At 36.6% G+C, this 13,768-nt stretch overlaps 1 protein-coding gene and 1 long non-coding RNA gene across 4 annotated transcripts in view; one reads left to right on the plus strand and one right to left on the minus strand.

The window, feature by feature from the left end:
- The first annotated feature begins 5,637 nt into the window (after positions 1–5,637).
- Positions 5,638–13,768, plus strand: part of LOC148741820 (uncharacterized) — a 36,861-nt gene continuing 28,730 nt past the window's right edge. Inside the window, exon 1 of one of the 3 annotated variants that reach the window (XM_088746859.1) lies at positions 5,638–5,777. In XM_088746859.1, coding sequence (XP_088602985.1) covers positions 5,711–5,777 — 67 coding nt within the window. In that variant the 5' untranslated portion in view covers positions 5,638–5,710. Of the gene's footprint in view, positions 5,778–11,919; positions 12,070–13,768 lie in introns of those variants that run through there. The other 2 variants (XM_088746860.1, XM_088746861.1) reach the window with 2 other exon arrangements.
- Positions 10,425–12,967, minus strand: LOC148741821 (uncharacterized). Its single transcript, XR_015995985.1, has 2 exons — positions 12,793–12,967; positions 10,425–10,840 (listed from the first exon to the last, which is right to left on the minus strand). It is a non-coding gene; the product is annotated as an uncharacterized LOC148741821 (long non-coding RNA).

Here is a 13,768-nt window from a genome sequence, read left to right on the forward strand (position 1 = left end):
TTACGGCCACTGTTAGATATTTACGAATGCAGAAATAGGATATAAATTTGTAGACACGAAGCTTATTAACCCGTAAATCCAAAGTTCGTAACTTGTAACCTTTGTGCGGGGTTTTAGTCGGAATGCGGCGCTTGAAATCAACGAGATACCCATAATATAAAACAAAATGACAGCTTTTTGTGTCGAGAGGGCAAACTACGGTTTTAATCACCGTCCCAAGGCTTATCAAATGTAGTCGGAATTAAATGGTAAGAGATGGGAGCATAATGATCCATCTCAAAAACATGTTACGCTTTTGAGCTCTGCCGGATATTAAAACCTTATTATGATCGAAAGTTCGAGGTTACCGGTTTCTTCCTATTTCCCGGCCCACGCACTGAAATGAGATCATACAAAAAATAAACGTCAATGTTTTTATATGACGCAAGAAGAATACAAACCAATTTTGAACCATTGACCCTGGATCAATTAATGGCTTTCAAACAACCCATTATGGGTTGGGTAGGTTACCATTTAAAGATTAGGATTGGGTAGGTTACCATTTAAGCAGATGAGTAGCAGCGAAACATGTACGCCGTGTTTACCACTACATAATGATTTATCGGGGTGTAGAGGGTTAGCAGCCGTTACCGCCCAGCTGGGGCTAGGTATCTTTGAGGTTCAATGGACAAAGAAGGGTGAAAGAATAAATAATCAGAAGGCTGAGATTCGTAGACTCTAAAGCTCTTAGAAAAAAACTTGGACTGAATGGCGAAAACGTGCTTCACGGTGTATTTTATGTACAGAAAGTTTTTGGTTGAAGGCATTTCAGGAAGAACTGAAGAAGCAAGATTAGTTCAAGTCATGATTTCTTGCAACTAGAGATACCGTTTCATGAGGGGGAGGGAAGGGGGGACAAGGCTCCTTTTACTAACATATCCATCTCAGACGCATAAATTTTTATGCTAAACAAAAATATTAAAAACTAATTAGTTGATCAAACTTTGATCATACGAAATGCTGAAATACTATGTCAGTGGCATTTGACATGACGTGACTAAATCTTCTCAAATCAACACAAATCAACAGCAATTATAGAAACTGCGAGAAGTGCTCTGACATATGTAACTATGATAGTAATGATAACAGTAGCTGTAATAACATTAATGATTATTTTAAGCCCATGCACCTGTAGTAAACAACTACACTGTCTATACTACGCTGAGTCGTACATTTATTTGCGTGCTTCATCGTGGCTCTAGTTTCACAAAATATGTCAATAACTGATGAAAAAAAACATTAACACACTCAGGGAATCCTTTTACGATTGACACCAAATTTATGCTGAGAGTTATAATCTGGCTGAGTATTGAGCACCAATCTATCCAAAGAATGTCAACGTCACTGAGCGCAAGTCACGTTTTTTCCATCTTATTCTGTTATCATCATTAAGACATTGAAATATTGACATCTTAGTCTGTTATTGAAAAGAGAACAACCTACTTTAATATCTACGCTCTGCTGCAATTAAAGTACAACTGGTAGTAATTTACGAGAATTATCGACTTTAGAGGGCTGATATCGCAAGGGTATGCACCGTAAAGATCTTCAAATACAACTATTAAACACGGTTCCCATTTTTTTTTTTGTTTTTTACTTCTACTGTCTGTCCTGACTAATGAACGATTTCGTATAAAGTAACTGTACTCAAGAAAAACGTAAAAATAAAAAAAAGATACAACCGTTTTTCACACAAATGAAGTCTAGGGTTCAAATAGTATATTCGGTACCTTTTTCTAAAAACACGTTTGTTCCATTAACGTCTATTCCACTCGCACTATGACGCAGGAAAGATCAACAAGCATCAAAAAACGAAAACAGTTTATGGTAAAGAGCGTCATTATTTGCCCACACGACGAGATAATTACTAATACGTGTTCACGTGAACTTTGACCTAGGAACTGAGTTGTAACAAACAGAGTAATGAGTAAATTGCTAATACTCTGACGCATATACAGTAGGCTAGACTGTGAAGAAAGCGAAAAAAAAAAATTAAGAAGAAAATATGCAGCGAGTGTCGCATTCTATCTTTTCTGAAACCGAAGAATCACATTACTCAGGCGTACAATTTGTTTCGAACAGTGTAAGGTCAAAGATCAGTCAAGAACTTCAGTAGAACCCCGCCAACTCGAAAACGGTCATTTCGAACGCCCCGCTAACTCGAGCAAGATTCCATTTCTCTTGGGTTTGACCCTATTTTCCAGTCATTTACTATCGGCTAACTCATACTCGGTCATCTCGAACTTCCAGTTAACTCGTTTAATTTTACTATGTCTTGGTTCAAATTTAGTATGATTACTCGAACTTTAATCAAAAGCGTCGGTCGATAAACGTCAAAGTGTCACAACATTGCGATTGATACGAAAGTATAAACATTTATAAAAAACATTTAGCTAAACTTCTCAAACAAAACGTTCTTATAAGAAAAAGAAGCTCTTATAGAACAAAATGTAAGAAAATGACTGTTGATCGCGGGAAAATGGTAAAATCATGATTCCTTATTTTGAGTTGAAATTCAATCATTACCAACTCCGATAAATCGAAGTCCCGCTAACACAAACCATGCCTTTCCTTTCCCCTTGGAATTCGAATTAACGGGGTTCTGCTCTGAGTATCTCGGTCCAAAGAAGCATTTAACAGGGCAGAACTTCATCTATTGAGTTCAGATGATTAGCTCCGTGTTTTGTAGCAAAGTTGGAACCTAACAGAATGCTCTATCATTGATAATAGATCAGGTTGATAAACTTGGGAAGTCAATATATATATATATATATATATATATATACTCAAAGATACAGTCGAATCTCTATAAGCGATCACCCACGAGAATGTTAAAGTTGTTTTATATAAGAAATGCCATTTTATGCCATAGTTGGCCACTAAAAGTACAAAGGCTCACCTAAAAATATTACTAACACTTTTTTTAGGGTAAAAACATGGATCACATGCATGAAGGCTTCTTCTTAGTTTCATGGTTCCGCTTTAAGTGACCGTTCAATACAGGTGGAAGACGTTACAAACAGGTCGTCGGGGCTTTTTTTGTAAAGGGTGGCCGCGACCGCTAAATAGTGGTCACGGCTTACTAAGGTGAAAATTACAGTGTTTAAGGGGAAATACACCTAAGAATTTCGCCATTTACATCGACAAGGCCATAATCAGTAATGGAAGAGCTTAAGTAGAACCATTTATGACTGTAATAATGGAGAAAGATCGACTCAAAGGCAAATATCGATCGCAATAACTGGTTGACATTATAACATGATACCGGATTTATCTATCAGTTTGATAGAGTCACAACAAAAACTACTAAGGTACAGAATATATACTTTGCACAATGTTTTGTCTGATTCACTCACATCACATAATGATATAGTCGAAGTCCGATAACCTTGAAAACCTCTCTAACTCAAACCAAAATCGATTTACTTTGGATTTCCTGCTAATTATACTACTGGTAACTCAAACTCTGACGCAGTTAGGAGAATAAAAGCACATTATAGTAAGATATCCAAGGATATCCGGTCTCCTAACGGTTCCGTGATCTTGAATTGATTTTTCTTTTGTAGTTCAGTACAGCTTCTGCTCTGAGTGACAATCACCACTGATGACGTTAAGTTTTAAGAGAGTCTGACGAAATGCTTTCAACTTTATTCGAACTCATCGAAATTCTCGATCTTAAATCCTGAAATCAGGTTGCTCTAAAGACGTTTTTAAGGTCATCAAATGCGGAAGAAAGTTAAAAACGTTGACGTAAAAGCTCCATTCCCACAAAGCTGAGTCACCATTTCTCAAATTTTTGCGAACAATGTGTACACTTAAGAATCGTCGTGGTGGTTTCGTCTGCGTGTTTTTTTGTTTTTTTTTATTGTCTTTGCAAATCTACTCGGATGCGGTTGTTTTGATATTGATGCAGTTATGTCATTGTGACACAAGCGCACACAGTCCACGAAACATAGCCTTGACATTAAATAGAGAGAAATGTTCTTTAAGTTCGAAGGGAACATGATTCTCACTTTTGAGCTAAAGGTCGTGCACGCATGGTGAAAGCTTTTTTAAAAAGGCTAAAACAGATCTAAAAAGACGGAACGTACGCCGAGAGATAACGGAAGAGTAAATTGTTACTTTTTTTTTCCTTGTCCTGTCTGAGTTCAAACCCTTAGTGAATCAGACATGATTCCTGGTTTTTCGTGCCAAGACAAGCAAGCCTCCAGACTTCCGGTCGCGATTTTTTACGTGCTGAATATGAACACAGTTGATATTGCTCCACACCACAATTTATCGATATTTTTCGCGCTCGCCACATCCTAGTTTTGTGGTCGTATTCCGCAAACCTCTGCCCGTTATCTCAAAACTCATTAAAGTTATATTTAAAATAAATATAAATATAAAACAAGTAGGAAGTTTAGTAACAGCGGTGCAACCCTTTGGAACACCTTGCTCTGTAACATTAGAGAGTCTGGTTCATGAAATCAATTTAAACGTCTTCTCTAGAAAAGTTTTTAAACACGGCATTCATGGAAGTCAGGTTCTAATTAGCATACTGTAAGATAATATAATGTTAGGATAAGGATTTTTAGGTTTTAGGATGTTAGTCCGTTTTAGAATTTACTGTACCTGGTGAATTTTTTTACAGTATATTAATAAATGAATTACAATAAACTATTATAAAATGCCGTTTATGAGCAACACGTTATATAGCATTCTGTCTACCTTTAACCAGGACCTTTGTATCGATTTGACTGATAAGTTGAAGTAAGAGAAAGGGATACACAAAGTTTGGTATGGTTTAGCTAGAATACATAGGCATGTGTCGAATTCAAACGATTTGTACACCTCAGAATGCTTCCTGTCATTTTACAAAGCCGGCATCCTAGCGTTTAGGATTATTTGGATATACTTGCATCTGTTGCCGAGAAACTCAAGCCCGAAGATGTCTCATCCTTTAATGGTTAATACACAGTTTATCGACTAGAAATGCGTTTAAAACTCAGAAAACGAGAAATAAAATTACTAGGGAGAGATGAATTCTATTTTATTGTTTTGTCAACTTGAAATGATGGTAACACTGACTTTCGTGGCTGTTAAATAAACATCTTCAACTTTAAGAACTGATCTGAACCTATCGATTAATTCGTCTTCCTTAGAATTTACCCCCCCCCCCCCCCCACAAAAAAAAAAAAAGGAAATTGGGCAATTCGATCACCCTGGATGATTAATTAAAGGGACTAGCGATTGAAGCCTTTGAGCCTCTTTTTCATTTGCTTTGGCCAGTGATTTCTCGTTTCGTCTTTCTGGGTTCTAGATATTGTTAGGGATTTAATCCATCAAGAAACAATCAAATAACCCTAAGTTAAGTTTGTTTTTTCCTCGTTGATGAGATCGTGTACGGGAAGGCACTAATGGCTGTGTTTGCTTTCGCAAAATGAACTCCATCCTACACTCAATGACGTCAATTTCGGAAACGAGTTGATTGACGTCTAAGGTTTTTTTCATTGACAAATGTTCCCTAAAGCAACGAATAGCAAAGAAGGTGCGTGGTAAACTCTCCTGAAGATTAATTAAGCTGACTCAATGAGAGACAAGTATATAAGTAGTACCCGCTTGTTTGACAAATTCACTTTGATTCGCTGATCGAATTGAGATTGAACCTGCTTAGCACAAGAAGTGAACCATGGGCGCGTCCTCCAGTATGTCTGCTATATCCATCACCCAATATTTCATCATCCTCCTTTACACAGGTAAGCCTCCAACCAAGGTTTAGGAGCTATCTTCTTAAACCATCAAAACCATTTACAAACCCTTAATCGTAGCTAACGCAAGCTCTAATCACGAATTTGTCGCACGGATTTCAGCGAAACAATGGCAAAGATAAAACCGGTCATAACTTCATCATTCGCGTTTTCCGCGCTTCAAGCAGTTTTCCCTACGCGGTTTCTTTGAATTATCATCTGTTCTGTGTCTTCCCTCTTAATTCTGATCGGCTGTTGCACACTATATGTGTGAAAAAGCTTTAAATACTATAATTATGTAATGATAGCTGAAAAGTTAGATAGTGGTTGAAAGTTTAAGGGTGAAGGATTTAAGTTGACAAAGGTCAACGAGACAGCAGGAGTTTCGGAAGGCGCAATATGGCGAAAGGGAAATGTTCGAAGAAAAAGGCAATTCAATTTTTTACTTTTTTCCTTTTGGGCATCCTGTCCAACCATCCAACATAAACTTTAACATTATCAAAATCCCCTAAACCTCAGTAAAATGGATATGTAATTGAAAAAGTTTGATAAAAAAGTCACTACCGCCTGTTGCGAAACGAGAATAAACGCTGAGGTATGACGAATGCAGAATTGGCTACGCAATAAGAAAAAAACCCTAACACTAGCACAAAAAAGAGCGAGCCAACATCAAAACTGTGTGGTTTTTTCTTAAACGAGGTGTTTGGGATAAGGGGAAATCGATCAAAGGCTGACGCAAATCCCTGATAACGTTACGCAAGTAACAACCGAAAACTTTATCTGAAAAATTAAGTTATCATGATTGACAGAGATCATGGCAATGCTAGTCTCGACCTGGAAATTTATTTAAGCAAATTACAAAAGGAAATCTTGAAGTCTACTGATTACAACCAGGAAAAAAAAAACAGAACATTATCAGGCTTGGGGCCCTTTTCCTGACAATTGAAGTTTATCAAACCTTTCGGTTTGAATATACAGCCTGAGCATAATTGACGTAGTTGCTTCAAACAGAGTCTTTCGTTTTGCCTAATTGTCATAATAAATCATTGTTAGATATTAAATAATTCTTCAATTCCTTGTAACGAAACTCTTCAGAGATCAATCGTGATCGCTGCAAAGAGTTCTTCTTTATTATCATCAACGATCTGGTTTTTTTTATAAGTACTAAGTCAGGAGAGAATTCTCAACGGGCTGGAAATGAACTCCTCCACCTGCACACAACCATTTGGTTCACATCAATTTGTACCAAAGGAATATATAGATACAAACATAGGCCTCTTTCCTAACAAATCACCTTTGCGGATGCTGATGCTAGAAAAAAACATCACATACGTTAAAGAAAAGTAATGCACCTGAAAATTCTGGTGACTTACAAACTAAGCTTTCAAGTTCGACTGTTAACTATCACCCTTTCTTCGGTCTTTCAGTGGAAACGGTATGTGCACAATGAAAAGGGCTAAGACTTTTAAGGCTGTCAGAATTTCATTCGGCCAAATGAAGTTTTCGCTTAAAAAAGCGAGGATGGGATGATTGGATTGATCAACGCACAACATGTTACGGTTCATAAACTGCTTTTACATAAGAAACTGCAAATAATAATCATATATTGATGCACGGCCTGTGACAAAGGGGCTCTTAAGAGGACCTTGAGGCATTCTTTCCTTTCATACACTTTACTCAATACTTTTTGTGACACTTTCGACTAAAAGGTCGACGACAAAGCAGGAAAATAATGGAAAAAGTCTTAGAACCAATACGACGAAATAATTACCAATTAAAAATAAACAACAATCACCAAAATTGCTGTTCTTTCATCATTAAAACCTCGCTGCTAATTTGTAGCCTCACGCACGATCAGTTATTTTGAACAAACTAATGAAAGATGTCAATCAGGGTACGTCACCATTTTAAATCACCTGATGTGTGTTTCCTGTAAACACGTTTCCAGCGTTAGCTCTTCCTCAGAGCGAAACTGATATGTTAACACAAATAGGGTAACGGTAGAACAGCAAATAAACAAATTGCCAACGTAATGCCATAGTTTCCCATCCGACAACCCAGGTCTTTCAGGCGTACAATGTAATTTTTGGCACTGTATATCAGCATTGTATAAGACTGGCCTTAGTTATGTTTGTATGTAATATATCATATGTTGGATACAAATGCAACTTTGGTATCCTGTGTTGGTACAGTGTTCAGATCCACTGGAATTTTTTTTAAAATAACAGTTCTCGTTTATTATCCAAGTATTCAATGCATATCTGAAAGATACAACAGTGTACACATTCAGAATTAAACCGTTTTATCAGTTATGGCTAGATGTGTGTTCATGCACGCTTCACGCGGGCCCAAATTAAACCCCGTCGAATTCCGGATTGTTTTTTAAGCTTCCGTTTCTGCAAATTTCCTCAATCGCGTTTCATTTTATATTTTCCAGTTAGTTTTTTTCGTTGCAGCTAGGTGAATCATTACCTTTGAGAATTGTTCGATCTGGATTCCTGAACTCCGTTCAAGCCTTTACAACTTCATTGAAAATTCAAGTAAAATCGACAACAACCCTGACTAATAGTAAGTGATATTTTCGAACCCTCAAGCGAAGTAGAGAGCTGAAGCAAGTTTTAGATTCATCAATAGATAGAACGCAAAGTGATCTAATGCATGGGTAAATTTAACTATTTCTTAATTCAAATCATTGAAATTGATCGATCAAACCAGGTACCAACTTGGCCTACCATATAAATATTCGTGAATATGCGGAAAATAATTACGACGCTTTAGCGTATATTTTATTTTTAACAAAGCTGACTCACTTTCCTTCACCTCCTTTGAACAAAGAAAAAACGGTCAAACGTGCTACATTGGTCAAATAAACTCGCAGAATGCGGCCAATTTTGACATCGATGAACAATTCGTGGATGACATGAGTAGCGTGCATGATCGAGACACAATCCACTAAACACGAGCATAGCTTCACAAGGATAGCAAGGCAACCAAACCGACTCTAACATTTTGTTACAGAAAATATCGTTACATATAAAATTTTTAAGCATTTGTAGTCAGCATGCTAGCCGGTTGTTCAAAAGACTGACTTGCGTAAAAGAGGAGACGGTGCCGAGTTAGACGACAGTCGGAAATCCAAAAACGTGATCGCGAAACAGTGACGTCAGTCAAAAGAACAATTCGTGAAGCGTATAATCTCATCATTTTATTTGATTTACGAGACTTGTGTTTCATATGTACTTTTCTTTTGTCAATGATTTAAGGCACATTTGCCTCCCGCAAAACATAGGAACAATTTATCCCTCTAGTTTCCTGGCCTCATTCAGTTATGCGAAATCATTGCCGGTGCTTTTCACATTGAGTGGACCATATCCTGCTGACGTGATAGTACAATTCTGCTGAATTTCGTGAACTTATTAGATAACTCACTTAGATAAGATTTCGTTCGGTGCTAGAGCTGCGAACATGGGCGCGGCCATGCAAACACCGTAAAAAATTTTTCCGCATTCTGAAAGTAATTAAAACGGTAATACTTACGTTGAGTAAACCACATCCTAGCTATGCGGTTTTATAACGGATGTATTCAGAATAGTGCGAAAGAGTAATTTATCCTTATTCATAAAATAGGAGAAAAAAAATCCTTCGCCCAGACATTTACTTGGAAGTTCAATAAATGTTAGCCTAGAGTAAGGAACCTGGTAGAAAGCATAAGTTGTCTGTATCATGACTTGTGTGGCCCCCGCACACGTTTGCAGAATACCACTGGAGAAAAATCCAGAAAAATTGGTGACAGGTATGTAACTAGACCAAGTTCAATTCTAAGAATTGAGTTTACTCACAATTAGTAAAATTTGTCAAGTAGTAGCCTAAATGTAATTCTAAAATGCCCCTGATTGAAATGATTGTCTTTCTAAGCAAGGAGAAATTCTAAATGGAAAGATTACAGCTATAGATATTCCTAGGCACTCTCTTTTCATCACTAAAAGTGGATCGCTCGGTGCTATATCTAAGTTGTCTGATCATGAAAGGTTGTGAATACGAGCAATGAGTGGTCAAAACGTGATCACAACAACAACAACGAGCCCTATGTACCTCTAATGGATTGTGCAAAATGCAAAACTGGCGCACCACAATATTTACTATCCTCGTTAGAGGTTTTTGTGTATGATAATTTTATTGATACACAAAAATAAATCGACAAATTACTCTGGACTCTTCTTCTCTAGAAATTTAAAATGTCGGCCTTTCAGTGTTTGAATGGGACACTCATTGACCACTTTCATAAATGGCTGCCGGATTAATATTCTTTTGTTTAAATTTAAATTAGCCCTCTGGCCTCGTTCTCCATTACAAAATTCAAAAGAATACATTATCTCAAGCGATGCCAGTAGGGCTAATTTAAATTTAAACAAAAGAATATTAATACGGCAGCCATTTATGAAAGTGGTCTATAATTTGGTTTAACGGGAGCATTTTGGTGTCACTCGTTCTCTCTGTCTCTCCATTTAAATACTCTTTCTCACGAAACCTGTAACAGGAACTTTCGTCATTTTTCAAGAAACGAAATGATAGCTCTATTTCTCGTTACAATATCTTCCCTCCTTCAAGCCTTTCCATTTCTGTGACAAATTACAGGAAACTGCTCTAGCAAAAAAACCGCATAACATTATTTATTCCTTTACTTGACACAAGTCTAGAATATCTTTAATTCATACATAGCTTCAGGCATAAATATGAAAGATAGCCTTGAAATTCAGTTTTTTAATGTTTAACATAGCGTTGGAGCGCGTTTACTATGATAAAAAATTAAATCGCAAACCTGCAGACCTGGCCCTACGAAACGCTTGATATTTCACCCTAATTAGGCTTGCTTGTGGTTCAAAGAGTGGCTTCAAGTAGACCCGGTTTAAGGGGAAGATCACGCAAACTCCCGAGGGACTTGTTTACTGCTGAGATAAAATTCAGTTCAACGCTTCCTCAAACTGAAATAAATGCCGTGTCTTTGAGAACTCAGTCTAGGAATAGTTGTGTTTCGATGAATATTGATGAGCTGTTTCTAGAGACGGACTGATCTATGAAAGAAAAAAAAAAAAAAAGAAAAGAAAAAGTTTCGGTAAAAAACATTGAAACTGGAAAAATCTCTCTAATTGACAAAATGAATATGCTCAGAAATTAATTCTCTCATTTACGTCAAGCCCATCAAATGTCATAAATCGGCATTTCCAATTGGGTGATACTTTAAACATTGGACCGCTTTCAATTCAAAGAAGCTGCAGGAAAGCGGAATTTGTTGAATAGGCTAATTAAACAGAAGTAAAAATAAAACATGATCTGTCGTTTGTTCATTGCCAGAGACTTATTTGGTTATAGTTTTGGTGAATATTGGACTTTGCCCTGTTAGAGTTGAAAAACAAACCCTTAACCGTGATTTACTTGACAGTCTGTGTCTTTTGCTTCGATTGATATTTTAACACTCATTTTTATATCCCTGGGCACTTTGCTACAAGATTAAGTGATACTTTCACAATGCTTCAAATACTGAGCAAATATTTTAGTTCTGTAGAGTGCTTGGGTTAAGTCTGATGGTGATACTGCTTAGTTGGTACAAATGGTTAGTCAGTCTTTTTTTTATATCAAGTTTGCTGGGTAATTTATTCGGTTGCTTAAATCTCGAGGTTTTTCTCATATAAAAATGTTGAAACCCCTATCAGATAACTATTCCATGGCGGTAGCTCATCACAGTTTTCACTATTTTCTTGGCTGAGTTGGCACGTCAACTGAAGAGTTATATTTGCGGTCATACTGACTCTCCCCTGCAATCTTCACGAAAAAGATTACTTCCTTAAGAAATGAAGGATGTCCATCTATAGTCTATTACAAGTCAATACGGGAAACTTTCAATCAATATGTACATTGTCGTAGCTTTTTCAAGTTTCATACACGACACACATTAATTTTGTTTCACTAACGTAATTCAGCTTCAGCATTACCGGAAAAATTAATGCGCTAAAAAAAGCCGTATGACGTAACTTTTAGGCATTACAAAGGAAATGGCAATTTACTTTTTAATGGTAATTACCCCCTCAAGGTAATAAATTTCCCAGCTTTGTTCAATCTGAAATAATAATTAGCAAACGGCTCAAAAGCAGTGCACTCTCTCACGTCAAAAGCAGTTAATTTGAGGACGCAAAAGCTGATGAACCTGCAAACTTTCTAGCTTCATTGTACCACAAGCCCCAATTGAGTTCCACTATGCCTTTTACATTGATAACGACGTATCTGATCGTACTTTTGTCCACTGGTGAGTACACCTTATCATCAAATTTATTCTCGCTTTTACACAATGGTGGATACGTTTTTTTTTTTGTTTTGTTTTGTTTTGATTTGTTTTTTGTTTGTTTTTTTTCAATTTTCCTCTGCTTTTCTGCGGTTATGCTTTCTTGGTAACCAGCGTGTTCTTGTCTCAACTTGTCGAAAGACACAAAAGACGGGAAGTTAGCAGAGCCTATGGCGGAGCGACAGAATATTCACCAACACTAACCTTTGCCCAATTTGGGATCCAAAAAGGGTTTAATTTAAGAAATAGGTATAGGTTCTCACTATTATGCTTTCTTCATTTGAATTCCATTCATTCCAGTTACGAAAAAAAGATCATGCAAGTACGGCGTGTTAAAGTAGTTCAAAAACCATTTCCAGAAAGTTATGCCCTTTTACCGCTCCATTTAAATCGACAGGTTACTCAATAAGTTAGTTAAAAACAATCAGTGAGAGATAGAAGAGACTTATCTAAAATTCACGACACTAAATGTGCACTACAGTTGAGGCAGTGTTTTCAAAACTGATTACACTCTAGAAGTTTTTAGCGATTGTTTGCCGTAGGTATATATATTTAGACGTAAAGCGTTATAATCAAACTTCTTTCGGACTCAATATAACACAAGTTTTAACAAGATATATTTTTTTAGCTTACAGATGAGTATTTTGATCATTTTGTCATTACTAAAATGCTTTAAAAAATACTTACATCCAGTCAATCGTTCAGCAAAGTCTTAGACGACACGAGGTTAATCTTTTGTAAAATTGGGATCCGTTCGCAATCAAATCTGGCTTTGATTTATTCCATGCGATCATTTTGTACTCAACGTCAGCCTAAAAGTTCCTGCTATAAAGAAATTGATCTAACATATGCAAATATGCACCTTGGGGTTACTTTTGTTTCATCTGTACTTGAACAGCGAAATTTGCATACTGTTTTAACACGGAAATGCTGACATCGCAGACTTACAGACAAAAAGAAGCACTTGAAACCCTTATCAGTGAAACAGGAAAGCAAATTATTTCGTTTGCATATGCATTTCGTTTTTTATATCGTGATATATCTAGTCAGATTCATTCTCTAATCAGTTACAAAACTCCTTCGGATCGAGCAGACTTTATCATGTTCATGAGAGTTTTATGGCCGGACTACGTCTTCCTTCCACAGGAAAAAATTCAAGATAGAGTCTGTCAAGGCGAATAACTTTTGTTTGTCTGGTATTTTAGAATGGTTCCCATTTAATGACTCCTTGAGGTCGAGTTCAAACAAACTAATCAGTGGTGCGATTGATCATAGTCTTACCTGATACACGTTCTATAAATTACCTTATATCTTGTAATTGGCAGACTTAAGCATGATTATTGGTGGTCATAAAAATTGTTGGTCGTCCTTCCTCGTCTATTTGGGGCTCATTTATTTATTTATTAACTCATTAATTCATATCCATTAACCATTTAGTTACATATGTCTATCTATTAGCTACATAATCATTCTTTACATTTTTCTTGCTAAAAGGACAGGATCAGATACGATACTATAAACTGATTAATTATCTGTCACAAAATTGAAATTCTTTTGCGTAAAGTTCTTTCGGAAGCCATAGACCCCCACCGAGGAACACTCATTATTCAAAATAGAGAAATAATATTGACAACAACTATTTTTCTCCCACGGACCGACAACG

Source organism: Stylophora pistillata, chromosome 1 (genome assembly GCF_964205215.1).
Source record: "Stylophora pistillata chromosome 1, jaStyPist1.2, whole genome shotgun sequence".
Classification (NCBI taxonomy): domain Eukaryota; kingdom Metazoa; phylum Cnidaria; class Anthozoa; order Scleractinia; family Pocilloporidae; genus Stylophora; species Stylophora pistillata.